Here is a 23,594-nt window from a genome sequence, read left to right as displayed (position 1 = left end):
ACATTTTCATCTTTCCAAATATCTTACAGATATGGCACAAGGTGGGAATCTTCATCAGATTAGGAGCCTCAAGATACAGTCTGCACAGATCAGCGCTGCCTCCAGTTGGAGTAGACTTCAAACAACGTTGAAATGGCGGTTACGGCGGCTCGCCTGCATAGGCCCCGCGTGCCGGGTGCTTTCATGTGACACGGCATCAAAGCACGGGGCCGAGACGCAGACACGTGGTGCGGGGCTAACCCATTGGGAATATTCCTTAGCAGCAGCCTGCTCCAGAGATGTTATTTTTCTACGTCGTGCGTGTCATGTGTCTAGGTCAGAGAAGATAATTCCCACCTCCCCAGAATGAACAAGACAAACATCCTGGTCATGCTCACAGTGACGTGTGTGCGAGGGGAGGGGGCATTGGGCAAATTCAAAAGCAGAAGGTAGGATCATGAAATATGTTTGCTCTGTCCTGCATTAATAAGATCAGGTCCTGCCCGTTATGATACATCCCAGAACCTCTGTTCCTTTTTATTTCAATGCCTTTTTAATTTCTGCAGTTCTTTCGAGGTTTTTTGCCCTCCTTTTACCATGGTGATGAAAGGCATGAAGAGCATCATGAGCTCATGCTGCAGCTCCCTTCAGATGCTTGCAGTGCTAAAGGGACCTTCATCTGGGCCGTCACTGTCATCGTCTCCATACCAGACATACATGGCGCCCTCTGTGTCTTTTTTCACTAGTAGCTCAGGGTTATGATTCATCCAATATTGTGGGTGGAGCTCTTGCTTGCTTGTAAAGGTAAGCAACTGAAGGCTTGAGATGGGGCACTAATGGCTGTGGCGCAAAATCACCTGCTCTCACTCTCTCTCTCACACATGAACACACACACAGAGCCTGTTTCCATCAGCCTCACTTGCTGCAGTTTCATAAGTCCCTACTCTTTCTGTTATAACTATAAGACTGACATTTACTGGTCATCAGTCACTGTATGACTGGAAAATGGGGAAGGAAAAAAAACAAAGGGTACAGAGTTCAATGTTTTAAAATGTGAATTTGAATGCAAGTGTTGAAGTTCTATGGAAAATTGGACTCGGGAAAGGAGGGCCGAAGGTCAGCTCTGAAAGGATTCATTTCAGCATCCATAGACAAAAAAAAAAAATGCATTAAAGTAAGCTGTAAAAAAGAACTGATGTCATTAGGCAGAAGCCAGGATTTAAACTCAAAGAAATAGCACATTCCTGCCCAGCAGACCCAGCCCTCCAGAGCATTACAGCTTCAGCGCACCTTGATGATTAAACTAAGGGCTGAGAATTTGTCATTGGGGTGATAAGCCTCATAATGGTAGATTACTATAAGGCTATTCAGGTTGCTTACAACAAATTTGCATGGAATCAGAGTCATTTCACATTTGTGATAGTTTACACAGAGGTCTACCAGCCTTCTGCATCGGGCTTTACGCCAACCTCCAGGGATGTGCCCTTTAGCAGAACAGACTCCGGGATAGTTCCCTTTAGTCTGTGAAATGTGAAGAGCTGAAAAGCTCGAAACGGTGGTGTAGTCCTTTTCACCCAGGCTAAGTTAGGCCTTCCGTTGATTCAGCCGAACCAGCATATTTATAGGAACTGCAGCATGTTACAGCCTGGCTGACGATCATGTACAGGCCGGCAAATGCTCAGAAATGGCCGTTATTGTTCTGACAGCGCTTCTGTAACATTAGAGAAGATGTGCAAGACCTAAGGCTCTTGGCTGGATTAAGATCCTTGTAAACAGCAGAGTGCTAAAACTCTGTCCATCTACTAATTTATCTGATGCTTTTCTCCAAAGCAACATACAGCATTAAGTTTCCAACAATTAATGTCCTATTTATTCCGCTAGATAATTTTTACTGGAGTAATTTGGAGCAAATACCCTGTTTAAGGGTAGTACAGAAGTAAGCCAGAATCAAACCTGGGATGTTTGGAGAGGAAGGCAGCAGCTCTAACCACTACACTATGAGCTGCCATTGTGCCAAATACAATGTAGAGATGTATTCAAAGAGAACTGACAGTGATGTGCCACTGGCAGCATGGGGTATTTCATTTAATCGCTACACTGATGTGACAATGTCCCCTCCCGGCCATTACTTGCTCTGATACTCAGGCCAGCCATCAACAACTAAGCAAAGAGCTGAGGGTGCGGAGCAGAGAAAAGCCCACCTTAGCAGCATTGAGCGAGCATTGTGGGGGGTGATGTTATGGACAGCTGATGCTAACAGAACTGAAAACCACTAAACTGCTGTGAAAACTGGCAGGATTAAAATAAAAACTGGGATATTCCCAAAACCACAAAATCCCAAAATTCTCAAAGTAATGTCAGTAAATAAGGGAGGGGATTAAAATCATAAAGGGCACATTTCTCTCAGCCCAAATGCTGTTTGTTTCCAGCCTTTGGCAGGAAGGTGGACATAATGTGCTCAAGGTTGTGGACATTAGATGGCTACCAAAAAGCACCTCAAAAGGGAACAAAAACACAACACTCCTCATAATCTGCAGACCCAGACCTGTATCCTCATTGCTTTTGCCAATCGAACCGTTAAAAAAATAAATCAAGACTTCTTCTACAAGAATGGCAGCAGTGAGATTAAAAGATCTGTTGACTCAGCTTTGAAAGCTCAGTGAAATGTTCTGTGCATGCAGCCATGGGCTCCACAAGAAGCAACCACAGCTGGTTAGAGATCAGTACTCCATTCCAGGCTGTTCTGCATGTCTCGGCATACCTGGCCTTACCCTCCACCACCCTCCACAAACTGCATCTCAGAAATGCTTTCAGATTCTGTCCAGGACATGTGTAGCCACCTACCTTTTGTTCACATGTACATTTACAGCATTTTGGAGGGAAAATTATGATATTAGGAAACCAGAATGATATACCTATAAAAACAGAACTTCAAAAACTCTGGGGGGGGGAGAGGGTGTACAATCTATTTGGCTTAAAATATGAACCTCCGCTGAACTTTTCATTTCCCCTGGACATAAAGAGTGCTTGATAGTAAATGGACTAATAAACCGAAGTCATCCATCTCTGACATGACACGGGCTTGGTTTGTAAAGTACATATAATTTACTAAATGGCACCATAAAAATCTAACTACTATTTTGCCAGCCCTGATGGAGGACTTCATTGGTATTAAGTGCCATATTTATTACTTTGCCGTAGAGAAATGAAAGAACATGTACAAAGAAGGGTTTGACGTTCACAGCTTGTGGCTTAATAACAAAGCTGTAAAAATTGTGCTGGGACTTCAGAAAAAGACGCATGGGGCAGCTTCAGGCAGGTACAGGTACAATGAGACGCAGCTTGAACTGCAATCTCTTGAGAGCGGGGGAGATGGATAGGGAGAATGGGGAGCAGAAAGCTCTAGAGTGATGCTCCACTGTGTGCTACATAAGAACACTGGGTGTGTGTTTGGTGGGCTTAGACCTCCTCATGGGAACACAGAGACTGCATGTGTGTGTGTGGATGTGCAAATGTGACACAGAGTGGGCAGAGTGGGGCTTTACAACAAACAGCTACTTCTCAATGATATCTGAAATGCCATTATTCCACTAGCTATGCATGGATAAGAAAACAGCTATGACCCATCTTACAAAGGTAATTTGTTCCTAGAAAACCCTTTGTAAAGAGAATTCTTGTAAAGCGAAGATGTAATTTACATTTAAATTTATTCAATTAACAGATACGTTTCTCCAAAGTGACTTAATTTTAAGCTACTTACAATGATTTACTGATTTATAGAGCTAGGTAAATTTTATGGGAGCAATTCAAGGTAATTACCTTGCTCAAGGTATTACAGTAAGAGATGGCATGACAGCAGCAGATGGAATTTGAACCCGAGTCTTTTGAGTCAAAAGATGGCAGCACTAAGCACAATGCTATCTGCTGCAATGTAATTAACATTAGTTCAAGTGGTAAAATTTTCATGCATTCCTGAGCCCCAAAACATACAAGCATTCGTCAAAAAAAAAAAAATCCCATTAAACTGAACAAAATCATTTTAATAGCTAAAATGAATTATTATAAAAATATAACAGTGCAGTTTCCCTTCATTAATTACTCTGTAATACTGTATAACCATTCACCTGTAATTTTTCAGCTTTTTCTGTAGCTATTTGGAACTGTACATTTAATGCACACGAACAAAACATACATGTGTATGGTCTCAGAGTAGGGGGGGGAATTAACTCCCTTGTGAGACCTTGGACTAAGACTATGTTTTTGTTCTGAGTAAGTTTCTGCAATGTTCTGGTTCTTAATAGCATTTATTATAATTTTGCCACGCTGTGCATTTTGGGAAGTCTATTTTGGATGGGAAACTGGAGGGAAGATGGATGGTTGAGAGTTTAATGCATAGTATTCAGCTTTGTTTTCTGTTAGTACCTCTACTGTCTTGTTGAATACTGTAACTGAGTTATAATGAAGAGCATTTCTATGAATCACCATCTACGGGCCCAGTGTAGAAGCACCACAGTGGGCTATAAAATGACAGCAAATGTTCATGTGTCAATTTGACACAGCAGTCATAACAAAAAAAACAAAAAAAAAAATCTGTGAAAACCACGCGAATGAATTTGCACTCATTAAACAAGACAACACAGTCTGCAGAGTTCCATAAAGGAGTTACGATTACAAATTACGGATCATAATTATGGAGATCATTACAGGGAAAACTAGCAAACAAGGGGTAATAGAGCTTGACACCTTAAGGCAGCATAAAATTCGAATTCAGTCGTGGTACATGTGACGAAATACCTCGTAAGCTGAAGTAAGGATATTAAATGAAACTCCTCGTAAAGTCAAATTCCGGTAACCCAAAAGGCGTCTCTCAGAGTATGACTGCAGCTTAAATCATGCCAAGATTCATAGATACTAGACATTCATAAGAGAAAAATGCAAATAAGCTTATCATTAAAACAATTACTCTATTACAACTGTAATTACAATGACTGTTACTGTACTCGAGGCAAATTCTTAGTTCACATGCCCCCATGGAAACTGATGATCAGTGATTCTTACCCTGAACTCCTGCAGGAAAAGCCTAAAGCAAAAATTTTCAGCATCAGGAAAACTGAGAAGCCAGGTACAAATAAAAATATAAAGACAAATATACACATGTAGGCAGTACAAGATATACACCTGAAAGGATATAAACACAATTTCAATTTTATTAAAAATGTGCAAATATTTACTTGCTAAACTCCTCCACTCTCCACCGCTACTCACTTAGTGGTCGCATGCCCAGAAGGTTGAAAATAAAAAAGCACAAAGGTTTTTGGTTCTGGCTCTGATGTGGTGGAATGACCTCCCCATCTCACTCAGAACTGCTGAATCTCTCTCTACATTTAAGAAGAGTCTCAAAACTCACTTTTTTCAGACTCACTTCTCCCCGATCTAGTAAGTGCTCAATAAATGTGTTTGTGTTTATGTTTAATACTTTTAAGAATTTTTTAATAATGGAAAAGCCTATAAGCACCTACTGGTGTGATCTATACTGGTTCATATGGAGGAATGTGACAAATTGACTGTACTCTACAGTCATGTCTATGAATCTAAATCTCTCCTTCTGTTGATGTAATGCACTGTTTGTATTTTTTCTCTGAGGTATATGTCATTTTTGGAGAAAAGCACCTGCTAAATGAATAAATACAAATGTATTAGTCAAGTGATTAGAAAATGTAAAGTAACCATGTTAAATGGGAAATAGTAAAAGTGCAAAAAGAAAATATCACTTATGCAATTGACTGTGAGCAATCATCCAGCTATGAAATTGTCACAGTGCCTGACACAGGCCATAGAAACTGCCACGGAAGCAGGGAAGCTCAGGTAGGCACATGGGTGACGATACACATTGAAGGGGCAGTACTGTGCTCTACCGCTCAATGAAACACTGGTAAACACTGCAAGAATTTAAGGTCACAGTATACTGTGGCACATTGGCAGATCCAAGATGGAGGATGAAAAATGGAAGATTTTAATGTGCTGAAATATTGTAGTGAAGGAAAAACCAGTTAATTCATAATCATATTAAATCTTTCAAAGTACCATTTTTGGTTTTTTCTTTTTGTTTAAATGTTTATTGTTCGTAACTTAATTGTGGTATATATGTGTATTTCTCTTTATATTTCCTAGTGCTGAATTTTATCAGATAAAATGATAATTTGACTAGAATGGCAACTTTTAGTTACATACTTTTTTCAACAACAGACTTGAGCAATGGGAGTTGGCAATTTCTGAGAAACACTGTAATTGGCTATCCTTGATTTACGCTTGCAGTTGTTGCCAGTGTTAATCTGTGTTGCTGTCTTTTGTTGTCTCTGAATGTCACTGTGACCCACTGATGCTGTTTATAATTTTTTTTTTTTTTTTTTTTTTTTTTTTTTTTTAAAAAGTACAGAAATTTATTCAGCAACCCTGCATGACTTGTACTCCAACAATTGAGGTGACCAACTTCATACCAAGCAGACGTTTGTGTTCCATCGTTGGTTTTGGAGCAATGTGGAGCCCAGTTTAAATGAACAGTCCTTTGACAAATTACTACATCTTCCACTCATTGGACTCATGTCTTTCTGAATCGAGTGGCCAGGTAACAAGGCTCAGGTACAATCTCTTTCAAACCAGGTAACCTGCAGGTTCCAAGGCAAAAGGCTCAAGTGTTAGCAGAGTTTCAAAGGACAACTTGGGTGTGGGGGCAAGAGCAGTGGCCATGTTACCTTTTCTCTGCAGCAGGGCCTTATCCTTCTGCAGCACATCAGTCTCACGGGTCAGCGCCTTCTTCTGCCTCTCCAGCTCACTGCGCAGCACACCGATTCGCAGCTGCAAGCACTCACGCTCCTTCTTCTGCAAAAGACACCCCCCCAGCCCCAACAAACGGCTCATAACTCAGGCCAGAGTGACTTGTGCTTCTCATTAGCTGCTGCACATAACCAGAGGTGAGTGCCGATACGGTGTAATTCTAACCGCATTTCCAGTTCCAATTTCAAGACCCACTGCTCGATAATGGGCCAGCAAAAGGGAAGACTACCGAGCTTCTTATTTAGATAACAGAGTTTCTAGGGATCTGAAACTTTCTTCAGATGGTCTACTTAAAATACTAAAAATTGGAGGGAACCCTGAGGAGACAACTTTGATTATACAGCCAACCAAGACAAATGAGTAGAACTTACAGACACAAAACATCTAATGAGCTCTCCACTGTTGAGCCTATATGAGGGTTCAGTGGTCTGGGGAAGAGTACCAAAGTGGATCTCCTGACAGAAAAGAACCCCCCTGCTTGTTAGCTGTAGTGAATTCAACTTTTTTAAAAATTGAGTGCAAGGTCAATGTGGTAAGGGCCTGACCACTTTCAACGTGTGAAGGCAGAGACACTGTGACTTCCACAGTAAGGCATGAGGTGAAGAGCACTCAGTGTGGCTAATGAAGAATCACTTGTTCCTCAGGTATTTCTGAAAGGTCTAGAAGTTCACAAGTTCTCTTACTAACACAATCTGCCATGGCTGACCTAATATACTATGCTATGGCACTAAGTTGTTTCTTAGGCTGTGGGTAACACCTTTCGATGGAAAGTTCATGGAAAGCTGTTATAAAGAGGCACCAGAAAAAACCACTACAATCTCTTGGTTGGACAGAAAAGGCAGCAGCATTTACCATCAACCATATTAATTCATTAATGCCATAACCCACCCTGACCCTGGCAGTGCCCTCATAGTCACACACATCCAGCAGTTCAGGCAGGTGTGCAAACAGTATTACAGGATATGTCACATAGACAAAACACCCCAGGAGGGAAGGGGTACGTGGGGAAACTGTGGTGCTCTTCTTGGCTCTGCAGAGCTCTTTGGGCAGGGAGGGGTAAGGATTGTGGCCACTTGATGGAAACTGTATTACCCTCCCATTATCCCAAGAGGTTTCACTACTAGGAGAACTTTCCAGTGAGAGTGAGGAAGCTGACAGAGAAACACAGCTTCCTCCTCCTGTCAACTGCACCCTAAACAACACATGATCTTTATTGCACTGCAGCTGCAGCCACTGCAAAAGCATCAACACCACAGTCAGCCCTCTAGATGTCAGGACACCAGCCAGAATCCCACACACCACATGCACAGCAACTTCAATAGAAACCATCTCCATAGAGGTCATTTGTCAACATCTCAAATTTCCACCCAGCATACAGTGCACATTTATATCTGATGTTTTAGGGCTGTTTAAGCCACTTACAAGACTTGATACTCCAAGCATGTGCTTCGGTGATATGTGAGAAGATAAGAGAGATTATCCTCCATACACCCTGTAATTCCTTTGATCTAGGCATAACCCATTGCTCTGAAGGTTAATAAACACCAGTGCTAACAGTGTACATGTACAGCATTCAATATCCCTGATGTATCCTTTTCAATCCCAGCAGGAATGTGAACTGTGTTATTTGGGAAACCTCTATTTTTTCAGTTGCCGGAAGCTCAGATCACACACATGCACTCCTACACATACACACGCACCTACACAAAAAACAACACACACACACACACACACACACACCAGGCAACCCCCTGATAGCAATCACAGCCTGGATCACAGCAAACACTGATAAGGGGTTATCAAGGCATTCAAAGGCCTTTGTACGAAAATAGAGGGTGTCAGTCAGAGAGGAGCGGCAGATATTGCCTACATCCCCAAAGTGTTAAGGCCCATATACTGCAGGAATGTCTGAGGTTGCGTGTTAACCGCGACTGGCTTTTGCACGAATGGGAGGGTGTGATACCTGCCCTCTCGAGACGACGCATAGCAGCATTCGCACGGTTACCTGAGGGTGCACTGCAAAGAGTAAGTGGAAAATGAGGAGGAGGAACACCAATAGGAGGTCAAAGAGGTGCTTCAGACTCTCAAGACACAGGGAATTATGGCCCCAAGGTATTATCCTTGTCCAAAAGCTAACCCTAACAAATGACGGAAGGGACTGCAGGGAAGAGTCACCAAAGAACATAAGGTACTGTTATTGCTCACAGTTTACACATCCGAGTGCTGAACAGACCTCACGTGTGTCAATGAGAGGGTGCATAAGGCTCATCTGTGTCAACACAAACAACCTGCCAGCCATCCGCCCCAACACCTGCCGATCGACGATGACTGAAACGCATGCAATGGCTATGCAAGGACTGCCAGAGATACAGGACACGTGATGGAAAGCTTTCTTCAAGATGTGACGGAGCTGCACATTAGACCAGCTGTCAACTATGAGGACATGTTGCCTTTGAAGTGCGTAGCGGCAGGACAACACCATCTGTCTTCCACCATAAACATTCATTTCCTCAAGATCTGGTGTCAACACACAGTGATGACACACACTTTGAATGAAAACTTTGAAAAAGAAAGACAAAAAAAAGTGGGAATCTCTGGAGAACAAAGCATTCTTTAGAAACATGTCAAAGCTCAAAAAAAAATGTTATTGTACGAAGAAAAATATATGTCTAAAGTATATGTTTACTATAAACACAGCATTAAAACCAAGGATCAGGCCTGGGTTTTCACAGCTGCAACACTGTCAATTCTAAAAATGTCGAACATGCTTTCATTTTCTGCTTTAGATTCTATCATGTGGGGAAACTGTGGAAATATGGAAACAAAAAAATTCTGATGGAAGCAAAATAGGCCAGTTATAATATTTTAAAAAGCCATAAGGTCTTCATTTTACATGATTTATCATCAAGAGGTACAAGAACTATATCAGTACCTAACGACATATTTAGAAGAAGCTGTACAAGTTGCACAAAGTGGTACATTTACTGAAGCTTGTTTTTAATTATGTTGTGGTCGGTGACCTGGAGTCAATTTGACCAGAAGCAGCCTTGAACCATGTTGAGTAGAAAGCACATATGACAGAGTCCACAGAATCGCACGACTGACCCTTTCTGTAGAGGCCGCCGTTGTCCTCAGCCTTTGCTCAATCTCCTTTCCAATCTTCTGCACTGTCACCTGGGTCTGCTTGATGGCTCTCTGGGCCGTGTGTAGCCTGTGGGGCGACAACGGCAACTCTCTTACACATCTGCTGCAAAGTCATACTTAGGAATTTAATATTTGCATCACATGTCCAAAGAAAACCGTTATGCCTGGCAAAAGAAGAGAATAATTACTATGCAACGAAACAGACAATCTGGGACAAATGACACTGTAGTGGTTAGAGCTGCTGCCTGTGGATCTGAAAGCAGCTGGTTCGAGTGTATGCTACTGCTGCAGTACCCTTCAGTAAGGTAGTTACTCTAAATTGTGCCAGTAAAATTATCTGGCAGTATAAATGGTTAAATTACTGTTCGCTGCTTAACACCATGAGTCACTTTGGAGAAAAGTATGAGTTAAATTAATAAAATAAAATTTAAAAAAAAAAAAAAAAATCTAAACTACAAGTGAAGCACCGTTTCATGCCTAGGACACAAATCGAAGGCAGGTCATTCTGAAGGCACTCCATCAATGTGGTCCCTAAGATTTGACATTGACTCAAGAACACTTAACAACAATGGAAAGAAGATCTGACAACATGTCCTTTCCTTAGTGTGGCACGCTTCGTCCAGGCCTGTTCCTCACACACCACCTCAGTCCAGCTCATTTTGGATATTACTCAATGTCTCAGAAAACTTTGACCATTTTTCATCTCAGCATGGCACAAAAGTTAGCCAGATCTTCACTTTGCTGTTATCATTCAACATTCACCTCTAATTAAAGCTTGAGGAGAAACACTCTGTGGAAAAAGCCAGGAATGTAAACAAACTGAAGAAATGTGCACAGCTGGAGGTGCCACGGAGGCTCAGTGGATGGGCTATACATGTACATGCTGAGAATGCTCAGAGTCTCATCGACCATTTTCTCCTGCTAAGAGTAGAAACTTAAACCCCCTCTGCCTGCTACACACCCCCGAGAAGACTCCTTTCATCCACCAGTGAAACAAGGCCTGTCTTCCCGTTCCTCTGCCTTGCTACTGGCAGAAGAAGAGGCTGGCAGCACCAGAGGTTCAACCTGAGGACACAACAGTGACATGGCCTCACCCGCTTCTCATTTACGTTAATTCAATCACACTCCTGCCTTTTCCTCATTATTGACCAACACTACAAAGAAGCAGGGGCGACCCCCATTGGGAAAACAAACATTAAAATGGACACAAATAACAGAAGATGCTCCTCGTACGATGCCGAAAGATTTATTGCTGCGGTGCAGAAAATAGCCCAAATAAATAAAGTGAAGAATGAGACAGACGTGGGGAAAGACTTTCACATCAGCACACTCTTATCCGGGACATTCCATCCATTAATTACTGTGGAACAGAGGAAGTCTTTCAAACACTGGCTCTTTCAGAGCTGAAAGCACGCATGCACTTCTGTGTTTGTTTGTTTGTTTGCCTTCCCATATTGGGATTTTTTTCCCCCTTTTTACTGGGATGGGGGTTATACTGTATTTTTAGTACCGCAGACAATGTGGCGATGCAACTAAAGTAAACGGGAAGTTTCGAGTTTAAAGCAGGAATTCCAAAAGAGGACAAACCCTGCGCGGGATGCAGAACCCCAAAGCCGAAGTGAGTTGGCTCCGCTAGCATGTACCCTTAATGCTTTGTGCAAAAAAAATCTAAGTGCGTTATCAAACCTTTGTTAACAGTTCAACTGTAAGCGTCATCATTTAACAAGGATTTTCAAATGAAGCTTGAAAGAAACATTCCCTTAGCAATACTTCTCCATTTGATCATGCTCAATTCCCACATTAAGATGAATTTTGCAAGGCTTGCTGTATGCAAAAAGAGAAAAAAAAAAAACAATATGCTTTTTGGAGAATTACTTCTTAAGCCTGCGAGTTTAGAACACTTTTGAAAACCAAGTGACCAACAACGAAAAGCTATGACCACCCAGTATCAGAAAATCTGCAATAAGAGAAAAAGGGGAGGGGCAGAAAGGGGAAAGAAGGAAAAAAGATTTTCAATGAATCGACCAGCATCGCACTGCAGGCACTGCCAAGTTTCTCAACAACATGAATGTGTAAGAGACATTTTTCAAAATACAGCTGAAGGCAACTCAAGGTCACAGTGAAGTCCTTTTCCAGCAGCAGTTAAGTGGAGACAACGTTTACGTGAGGTGTAGCCGTCAGCCCCCTGACTCTGAAATATTATTTGTTTGAGGGCTTCACTTCAATTGGGTTCATTTTGATTTCTTCTTGCTTTCCTTTCCTCTTTCAAAAGCAAGGTAACTGTGGTCCAGACCTAATGGACCTGCCTTTGATGGAGAGCTGAGGTCTCATCCCTCCACCCCTCAACGAATTATCACATTTTCGCATAGCCCCCTCCCCTCAAAGCTGGGTGCATTCAAAAGGCAAAAAGTACAGGTGGCCTGTATTAAAAAATCATATCTCCGCAGGTTCTGTACCAAGATAATGCAAGCAAGATCCCCACTAAACCACTTCCAAGCTGTCTTACATCTGCCAAAGAACATATTTTACAAGAAAACGGTTTCAGAGTGAAGTTCTTGGTCTTTCAGCTAACTCTGAATAATCCTGACGAACCACAATAAGCATCTTTCTGCTCACGTTTGCAGAACATTTCATGCTTTGCCGTAATCGCTGCGTAAAAGCCAAGGAAAAGAGGTCACACCTATATAAAGGGACAGCCAGGGTACAACTGCTAATGACATTCTCAGCACATCCCACGCCCCTGTTGCAGGTGGAGACCTATGGGGCAGCTCCACATCTTCCTGCAACTCCTGTGTGACACCACAGGAAGGGATTGGCTCTTTGGCCTACAATACACATCAGCTCAATTTAACTAACTTGTAGTGGTGACTCCATGAGCATCACCACCTACAGAGACCACTCAGCACAATGCAGACAGCTCCTGACTCTGTTCGTTTTCTAAAACAGAGTAAAGCAAGTTCTGCATTGCTCTGGCTCACTCCCTTTGTCTTTCTCCAGTTTTTGCAAATACTTGATGAATTTGCCAAAGCAGCAACCTCACCTTGAAGTTCTTTGTAGGTGAGGATCTTGGTCCCCCCCCATCTGCCGTCAGCAGTGAAAGGTCGAGGTGAGCGCCAATCACTTGGCTACTGCCTATGGTACTCAGGGGGGAATGGTGCTGTTCTAAGTGTTGGATTAGCCAGTGAGACCCTATGATCACATCTCAACACTTTCTGCAGGTGTGTTGGAAGCGCGCCACACTGGAAGCTTTTAACAAGACTCCTGCTCCGTGAGACAAGTCCTCTTGCGCAGTCTCAAAGAGGTACATCACCATTTTATTGGTATCTGTTGATTGGGATTTGACAGCATGTGAACTAGCCTGACATAAATCACATATTCCTAAGTGGACCTCTGCTCACAATATTTAATTCTTAGAAATGAAAATACTTTGCCTTATAGGACTTGACAGCCAATAGCAACAGTGATTTTGAAAGGCTTCAGCAGATTAATTGTACAGGTTTATCCAGCAATGGGATTGTGATGGTACAATGAGATAGTGCAGCTTCCCTCAGGTGAGCGGCCGGTTATCTCCTCTGCCTTTTTACGCATGTCTGTGTCCTTATCAGCCTTCAGTCTGAGGCTAATCTAGCCCACAGGATCGAGGAGGTGCTTATCTTCCTGTACTACCCTCAGGGGGGCAGTGCATTCACAGGAGACTGGGAGCACACCTTCGCCAACTTCCTTGTGCTCAGCGAGTTCGCAAACAAGCTCTACACCATCTTACAAGAGCAGCGTTGTCCTCTATTGCCTTACATGGAGTGTTGAAAGCAGAGCTTAGGTAAAGGGGTAGCACCAGTCAAAGAGAAATGTGCCAAGAATGTTTTTGATGAATTGATGAACGGGGAACAAAAAAAAAAAAAAAAAAAAAAAAAATCAATGAACACTGAAATAAAAACAACTGTCACTGGCCTTAGAGATGAATGCTTTGCAGAGAGACTGTGAGACCACATGACACGAGGAGTGCAGAGCAGTGCACTGGCTCCCTTGAGCTCAGCCTTGAGTTATTTACCCTATTGATGATCTCAAAATAAATATCTGTGGATGTTTGCATTTGGGAAACAAGAGCCATGGGCCTCATGTGATCAATTCAGTCCACGGCATGGACAGATGTGTGATCTGGCACTTAGATACAGTGCAAAACGCTTGCCTTCAAGACCCTACTGCATCTATTGCACAGGCAGAAAGGACACACGTTTTGCCAGGCATATAGCTTAAATGGCATCAAAGAAGGAAACGGCCAAACCTCTTTTTCCAAAGGAAGAAAGTAAAGAAACTAAAAGCATTCAGACAAACTACTGCAAAACTGCAAAAAAATACAAAAAAAAAAAGACAGACAAAAATATTATTTTCTTTAGATATGACACGATAGGCCGCGTTCTGGAAATGCTATGATAATTGACTTTCTCTCTTTAGCCTCAGTTTTCCTTCTTTCCTTTTTGAAGATTTAGGTCAGATAAAAGACAGAAGCTGTCATAAGCAGTTTTCTAGCAAGAATGAAATTTTAACCAGCTAGTCTCACTCTATGGAGGCACTGTGCATGTTTAAACTGAACTGAATATTTTTGCCTTCTTGTTGATTGGGCTGGAAAGCTACATGCGGGGCAGTTCAAAAATCATCACGTGTTCAATGTAATATGTGGACCAGCTGTTTGGTCACTTTAATTAGTTTATAACATGTGGATTACTTCATGAAAATTAACTAAATCCAAGAAAAAGTCCCCCTGGCTAAATTTCTATTTTTCCCTCCTTACACTTCATGTACTGGACAAACACAAGTGTTTTAAATTAACTCTCCAAAGCTAAACATTTTTTCGAAAGTAAAAAAACAGACCTGATAATAATAAAAGAAGAAAGATTCAAAACGGAAATGTAAAAAAAAAAAAAAAAAAAAAAAAAAAAAAAAAATTCTCCCTCAGAAGTACATTAACCGTAGGCAGTTAAAATTAACAACACATATTCAAAAAAAACTTTTTAAAAAAAAAAAGTTTCTAACATTTGTTGGAAAATGGTGTCACCCTAAAAAGGGGAAAAGCCTTAATTATGACCTTTGAAGACACAAAGGTTTTGGTGCAGACCCCACAAAGCGTCAGAGCTCCACAGTAACACAACAAAAACGGTCCCACCCACTCCTAACAACGGGAGCGCTTCCCTCAGCCAGCAGCATTCTGACCCCAGGGCCGTTCCTAGGTCACCGTAAAGTAAATGGGTGACCATAATAGATATCCACCCTGAACCCCCCCCCCCCCCCCCCAAGAGAATTTTATGGTTTCTTCTAGGTTGTCTAAATTGCCCTCAAATGAGGTCAAACCCTTTACAATCTGCTTTCAAAACAGTTGGATTAATACACCATAATCCAGGAGTGCGTCCCTTTTTTTGCTGGATTACGGGTATCGCTGTACAAATCAGAAAGTCCCAATTTAACCATGTGATAATATAAAGCAGAGTAAGCTTTCGTGACAAAACAGTTTTAGTGTTGCACAAAACATAACAGTGAGGGGAAAAGGAAAATAAACACCCTACATTGTGCCAAACACCTGACCCTCTCAAGGGAATGTCAACACACCAATGCACCCCTGCAACAGACACACCTGAAATTACAGTGTTTTCTACCTCAGAACACAGGGCGCAGATAAGATTGTTACCCAGAAATATTTAGACTACATCTTCCCTTTCTCGCCATTCATCTGTCTCAGCCTTATTTATCCAACGAACCTTGTTCCACCTGGAAAACACAACCAGTCCGGAAGGTACGGCAGTACACACATTAGTGTGAGGTTGATACGGAGGCCAAATCTGTTTATGTGCTTTTCGATACCCTGCAGCCAAGGCAGCATGCTATGCTGTTTAGCAAAGATGTCTAATTCTGGACCACTCTTTCTCTCGAGAACATCCTGCGCAGGTTTGAGGCAGCATACAATGGACAGACTACAGCAGAAAGGCATTAGAATCACCTCTAATAGACATTAGCAGCAATGCCTGACTGCTGATATTCCATATATCCAAAAGTGTCAAAGAAACAAACATGGACTTTGAACAGCATCAGGTGATTCACAGACAGGGTATTTATTTCTCATGGAGCCAGGAGCTCTTCAGAAGGGGTGCCATGAAGGCCCAAACAGAACCATTTAGATGGGACAGGGAACCCAGCAGTCGCGTTGTGTTCGACATCACCCAGCTATAGAAAACAGACACAGTCTTTATTTTCATGGGCCTCAAACCTTTGCTTTCCATCGGCAGTCTCGGGAAAGATACGACAAAAAAGAAAACAGAGAGTACAATGAAATGATACTTTGACCTTAGAAGAGAAGAAGAAGTGTTTAATCTGGGCAGAAAAGAAACACACAAAGTAGTGTCGGAAAAGATGCGTCACACAGTAGCGTGGGTCCAGTTTGTTTTTATTTGGGCTGCCGGGATGGTGCCACAGGTCCGTTCACATCATCTTATGCCAACATCTGGGACTAAGGAAAGCATCTGAGGTCTCACAACGCATAGCCCTTTTACTTCCTGACCGCCAGACGGTTGTGTTACATCTTCTGTTATTTCTGCTTCGATGGGAGCTTCGCAAACACAATGACTCCATAAAAACTGATTTTTCTCGAAAGGTGTATGAAGGCCCAGCTGCTGTGTTATAATTAATAAGGAGCTCCTTTCCTTGTTTATAGGACTACTTGCCTCAAACGTAAATGGATCACACTTACAGCAGAAGTATTTGTGAAATAAAGCCTGAAAGGATTGCGCACTCGCAACACAAACACATATAGCTTGTCCTGGACGCTCACTTAAGTGGGAATGTTTGCTATCAAACGGAAGCTTGAGTATCTGAAGTGAGGAAACAGCAGTTACAAGTCCTTCAGTGGTCCAATATTAGCACTTTGCAAACACATGGGGAACTTGCCTAGGGTCAACTCTGAGTGCAAAGCAGTGTATGAAACTGGATAATAATTTATATATATATAAAAGAGCTTTGTTAACCATAGTTTTAAATCACAATGAGTACTAAAACTTGCGTTTAAAATCTTCCCACAGTTTTAATTCTCACATTTTTCCAAAAAAAAAAAAAAAAATCTGTAAAAGCTGGCTGGACAGTTGAGATTGATTTTTCTTTCAACAAAATTTCTACAAGGAACTGCATTGCACATAACATCCCAAAAAAATGACCAAACTGTGTAAATTATTAATCAAACAAAGAAATGTCACCTTCTGAGCCGCTACACTCGAGTCGAGCCTGTGTATGTGGAACAAGACCCTAGAAAGGCCATTTACGTTTATTTATTTATTTAGCAGACACTTTTCTCCAAAGCGACTTCCAATGAACTCTATGTAGTGTTATCAGCTCACACACCTTATTCACCAAGGCGACTTACACTGCTAGATACACTACTTACAATGTTCACTCATCTGTACATCAGATCATTTAGACTCAGCTTTGTCCACAGAGAACTAAAGCACAGATGAACTGGCCTTTTACAACCACGTTCGAACCAACGAGGACACAAAGCAACGAACTACCTTACAGCAGGAGACGGTCTCCTCCTGGCGTCTGGGAAACAGCGTCCCCTCTGTTTGCAGGATTCATCAACTAGCTGTCCATCAGCATCTGAACAAAACCCGGAGCTACTGACCCAAAGCTGATCTGTTTTCCACGACATGTCTCCGGCCTCTTGGCCGTCTCTGTTCGTGGTAAGGGTTCATCCTCATCCCTCTGGCATTTCCTTGGAATAAGCCACTTTGGTTCTTTACAAGCGCCGATATATTGCTGAATTTGCTGATTGATGATGCGCATTATCAGCGGTTTGAAAGTTATTTCCTTCTTTTCTCTTGGACTTGTGGCTAGGTTGCTGTCAGACTGGGCAAACTTGGGAGCGCATGACAAATTGCTGCATCGGTCTTAAACAAAGGTTTCAAAACCCTAACCCCCAGTATGCTTCCATAATGATACAGCACAATGCATCTTTTATGCTGAGCCAAGTGCCGTTTTCAACAACAATAACAGCAGCCCACAAGGACAGCATAAAAACCTCATCCAAGTGTTCCTAGGCCCTGATGACTTTCACCAAAATGAAGACAATGAAAACAGGGGGGTTGTAAAGCAGAACGTAACTAATAAAGTCACCAGGAGCCCTATGGCTCCATCCTTGGTTCGTTCACTTTCTGTTCTACCCACACTGCCAAATATGTATGGACATGCAAGAACATGAAAACCCCAGAAAGCAAAATTTAACCATATACTGTGTAACTGTGTGACTTTCAGGCTTCCAAACCACAGTGTTACCATCACACTATTGGTATGCCTTCCAGTCAACAGCGGATGGTGTGGATCATGACAGAATAATCCAATATACAGGAATAAAGGGACTCCACAGGGAATTACTGAAAACACACACCCGTGCAGTGTGCCTTTCCAAGGTGGCTGACCTCCCGTACACATGTGTGCATCCCTCTGCTACAGTAAAACACTTGGCATGGGTATTGCAGGAGTTAGCCTGATTTTAAAACTCTACAGACGACAACTCGGGGACGTTCCATCGGGAGAGTCATCTTTGTGGTCCTGCCCAGACTTAAAAATTTTAAACCTGGGGTTTATATGTTATACAGAAACCACAACAAGGAACAGTCTTAAAAAGACAGGACCATCAGCCAAGTTCATGCGCAATATCTTACAGGCTCTAGAACTCAAACCAGGAAAATAATATTCTGTAGAATTGTTTCAGACTCCAAACCTACACCTCGTGTCAGACCAGGCTACGTAATCGAGGCCCATGGGAGTACCCTCTGCACCATGCAGGCCATTCCTCATCCCGCACATTCTAATTCCCACAGCTGAGTGCAAATTCCCAGGTTTCGGCTAATCAAAGTGCTGACATTACGCAGCGTGCCTCTGCTGAGCCAAGAAGTGCTGCTCTGCTCAAAGTCTTCTGTCTGCCAGGCAACCGGGGTGGTGACTGAAGTCAGGCTCTCATCAGGGCAAAGCAGTTGAAATGCACAACTCACCACAGTCATCAATAAACAACAACGGAGTGATCCCATAGCCAGAAAACAACACAAGCCCAGCAACTCATATTACCAGTTGTGAGCCATTCAAATCGATCTTTCCACATTCGCTGTATTTACATCAGTCTAAATTTTAAGAGAGTGCAGTGATTTGCAGACAGGATACTCTCTATAGTCCAGCTTTAACGGCTGGGTGAAAATGTGGACTACAGTCGCCCCCTGCAGGTAATGTGAGTGTATAGCCTAGTTAAGATCCTTTCTAATCCTAGTGCTGTTGTGGATATTCACTTTTTTCTGCCTGCGCTCTCAATAAGAGTGTAGGATGAATCTGAGTGACGATATTCTGTCAGTCTTTCTGTGAGTTTTTTTAGCTGGATTATTTGGAGATAGACAAATATACTGGCAAGAAGACAAACCAATTTTTAAATTAGAAAATTGCTAACATCAATCATTCACAATTGAGCTGGCACTGTTATATGATGTTCCACGTTTGAGTCAAGATGCACACTGAACTCATGTAAAACCTGGTAGCTTAAAAAAAATAATAATCAAAAAGCATGCTGCAAGCTCCATCTACTGGACAGCTCACAAAAACAAGGAGGATTGATAGAGACGAATAAATGCAAAAATTAATTGTTGCAGAACAATGAAGCATATGTGTTTTGGAGAGCGCATGCGTGAATGGGTGACCTTACCTCAACAAGGAAAAGACACTGTACGAGTTCCGCACTGAATTCTGGTCCACCCGAAGCAAACTGTTCTTCTTTCTTTCTGCCTGATCCTAAGATGTATAAACAAAAAATGCCTATTTCAACTGTCAGCTATTTGATATATGATCAGATGTACATACATGCTAATTAAAACAACCAATATCCAGACAAACACGGTTCATACCTTCTGCTCAAAGTCAGCTGCATAGTAGCCGTCATTCAATCCAAATATGATTTCATTTTGATTCCTGGAGCGGATCTGGGGAACAGAATACAGTTTGGAATTTCTGATAACTGCATTATGGGCTGGAAAGGGATCAGGGTGGTCCAGGAGTGGGCCGTTCACAGGTAAGGGACAAGCTAACCTGCTGCCCAGTGTACCGCAGCCCATCCAGGTTCACCTTCCATTCGATGAGCAGTTGATACTGCTCTCCCCTGCCACCCCAGATCCGCACCACAAAGCAGGACACCGATGTATCCAGCAAGTCGGGCAGCAAGCCGAAGTCCAGGCTTCTCCATGTAGGATTCTTAGTGAGACGCAAAAAGAAAAAAAAGAATGGAACAGATAAAGAATTATTATACCATCATCCTCAGGATATGCCCATTCAGGTTACAAGACTTTGACATGGACAGACAATGATTTTTTTACGTAGCATTTGGCTGACACCTTTATCCAGAGTGATTTTCGATACTAGATACACTACACCGTCTACAATTATTCATCCATCTGTACACTAGGGCAATGTAACACATATACAGTATTAAAGTAATTAATGAAGGAAAACACACACACACACACAGTCTGAACCGCTTGTCCCATACGGGGTCACGGGGAACTGGAGCCTAATCTGGCAACACAGGGCATAAGGCTGGAGGGGGAGGGGACACACCCAGGACGAGACGCCAGACTGTTACAAGGCACCCCAAGCAGGACTCGAACCCCAGACCCACCGGAGAGCAGGACCCGGTCCAACCCACTGTGCCCCCCTTTTGAAGGAAAACAACCTGATGCTTTGCAATGATGACTATCGTTAACTATTGACATAACTGTATCTATGCATTAATTTTTTACTGGTTTTACGCGCAATCTTACCACATTCCCAGGATAAGTGTATCAAAGTACCCCGGAAGGGTATGCATTTAAAGCACAGCTGAGATGTCCCTGGGAACATGTCTTGCGAAGACACACTGGAGTGATGCAGATTCTATGAATGAACTTGAAGTTTTGTTCCTGTGCCAAAGGAGGTGCAGGCAGGGGAGACAATAGCACATTTACTGTAGATGTTCATTCGTAGTCGCTAAAAGACAAGTCAAGGTTCTATTCAAGTCCCCCCGGGGGGCAAATATAATGTAGAAATCATGCCCCTGGAGTTGTCTTGTGTAATGAGCTGTTTCTCAACTTTTGTTAATTCTATCTGTAATCTGTTCTCTTTTTCTAGGTCAACAATAATGTGATGGATTTGAGATATTTATAGAAGTCTGTATTTGGTAGGCAGAAATTATTTCTTTAAAAGATTGAAGCTCACAACTGATCCTCAAATAAAAATGAAATATCCAAGACCCCTTTAAACAGCCATTTCTGGAGCCATATTTGGCAAAAGGGTTAGGGTTAACCCTAAATCCTGTGACTGAGCTGTCAAATGCGAACATGAAAATCACTGCTTATCCCAGGATGTCGTGAAGCCTCAGCGCCTTCTTGAAATTCCTTCCAGGAGTCCAGGTACCGCATTTCTCCAAAATAACGACATACACTGAGAATCTACAGATCGAAAGATGCTAGAATGGCTATATGCATAATCTGCATCTTTACATTTACACTTATTCATTTAGCAGACGCTTTTCTCCAAAGCGACATACATCTCAGAGAAACACAATTTGTGCATTGCATTAAGAGAAACATAGTTGTAGACGTGTGATTCTTAAGTAGTTTGTTTCTTTCCACTATATGCACCGATGTTCACCACACAAGTAGGTGCATAAAACTCAGAATAGACAATTCCTGATCACCTTCCTACTATTTTTTTTTTAAGGTACACAAACATTTACATACAATACAGGAGTAGCGGCTGTGTAAAACCTTATCTGGGCATGATCATAAAGTTATGGTGCATGAACATTTACATTTACTACCCTTCTTACTACCCTCAAACTTCTGAGCCACTGTTTTAAGGGAGTCAATCAACATATGTTTGGAACAAATGATTAGACTTAGATTTACTTTTTTTGTATAATGTAAGTTTTAATTTAATAGCAACCCCTCTATAAAACTAACTCCACGCACAGGCACACATAGTTGGATCACTCTCCATTAAGCTACCACAGTGACATCAACAACAGTGTCCGAAAGACTAACCACTTTATTGCGGCCATTGTGTTTTTATCGTTGAGTGTTGTCGAAAGTCAACCAGGCTGCATCATGGCCATTACTACGTATCTTGGCGTTCATATTCAGCCTGTCTCACACAGCATTCTTTGTTGTTATGCTTCGGCTGCAGTGGTAAAGTAAGTGATTATCAGACAGTGGAAATGGTATAAAGATCCTCACAACAGAATTGTCTTCTAAATTGCTCTGTAATTTATTCATGAATTATGTAAATCCTACAAGTGACAGTTATTGCAACAACTCAAGTTAACTGCACCCTCCCAACAGCCATTAAGGGCAGAGGGAGTGGTTATGTTGGCTCCTCACTCAACTGCCTGACATGCTAAACCCCAGCGCCAAGTAGTTTTTAAAATTAAGTTTTGACTAGCTAAGGTTTTCAGTTCTGGCTCCAAAGTGGTAGAATGACCTCCTCTGTCACTCGGAACTGCTGAATCCCTCCAATATTCAAGAAGGGTTTGAAAACACATCTTTTTGGGATTCGCTTTTCCTCTGATCTATGGGCTTCATAAACATGTGCTGTATTATTTAATTTAAAAAAATGTAGATGACGACTGTGTCGGTATATATACGGTAACTGTATTGTGCCTGATTTAGGACTTCCGCACAATATAAACACATTTACGCACTACTCTGCGATAATTCATATTTTTCTTTTTAAAAGATGTTCTCTGCAGAATGAGCAATAAATACAGAAGGTATCTACTGAAAATGTTGTTTGTTGTGAACAACTTTCTAAAACTGCACACTGCAGTTAAATGACACATACATATCCAAAATTAGCAAAATTATTCCTACTAATTACTCTACTGTCTCCACAATCAATGAAATAACACACCCGATATGGCTGACAGAGATGCCTATGGAATTTCATACACTTCCCACAATGCCCCACTCTCTTAAAACAACACTCTGATATTCCTAACAGCCCAACAGATGGAGAGATATGGATGCAAACCAATTCCAGTACTGTACATTACTGTACTTCCACCTCACTGAGTGTTTTTTTTGACACACTTTGGATAAATTTTGTTATACTGATTATTTTTTTGTTCTATAAATTGAAAACTGGGTATCAAAAGCCCAGAGCAATTATACCGGAATTTCAGATAAAGTTTTCAGAAATCAAGAGATGCCTTTCTTCTAAATTAACAAATGTAAATGTACTTCTCTTTAAAATATGAAAGGGTAAAATGCTGTTTGCACCCTTTTGCTTAGTGCTCGTCTAGAAAAATGTCCGGAGCCAAAGCTCAATGTCCGGTCGGCTGAAGAATGCCCTACCACCCCATTCGACAGTGTGAGCAGGATGGACGCAGTGACCGGAGGGACAGCCATGCAGCCTCCCAGTGCAATAACAGGAAGGAGAAAGGGAAATGAACCTTTCTGCAAGATTAACTGTCACAAGGAAAGCAGTAAAAGTACAGTCAGACCACTTCGGGAAAGAAGTGGCCTTGCAGCTTATTGACAAGTGTGACCAACGCTCACATCATGGTTTCACTTCAAATATTTGTGACTATA

The 23,594-nt window shown here is 41.9% G+C and overlaps 1 protein-coding gene across 1 annotated transcript in view; it reads right to left on the bottom strand.

Moving 5' to 3' along the window:
• uvrag (UV radiation resistance associated gene) overlaps positions 1-23,594 on the bottom strand; it is a 75,367-nt gene that overhangs the window by 46,798 nt on the left and 4,975 nt on the right. Inside the window, exons 4-8 of the mRNA XM_029251221.1 lie at positions 20,062-20,223; positions 19,881-19,955; positions 19,682-19,767; positions 9,919-10,024; positions 6,732-6,858 (exon numbers count right to left, since the gene is read on the bottom strand). Coding sequence (XP_029107054.1) covers positions 6,732-6,858; positions 9,919-10,024; positions 19,682-19,767; positions 19,881-19,955; positions 20,062-20,223 — 556 coding nt within the window. The remainder of the gene's footprint in view (positions 1-6,731; positions 6,859-9,918; positions 10,025-19,681; positions 19,768-19,880; positions 19,956-20,061; positions 20,224-23,594) is intronic.

Source organism: Scleropages formosus, chromosome 4 (genome assembly GCF_900964775.1).
Source record: "Scleropages formosus chromosome 4, fSclFor1.1, whole genome shotgun sequence".
Taxonomy (NCBI): Eukaryota; Metazoa; Chordata; class Actinopteri; order Osteoglossiformes; family Osteoglossidae; genus Scleropages; species Scleropages formosus.
This window is presented reverse-complemented; position numbering and strand designations above follow the sequence as displayed.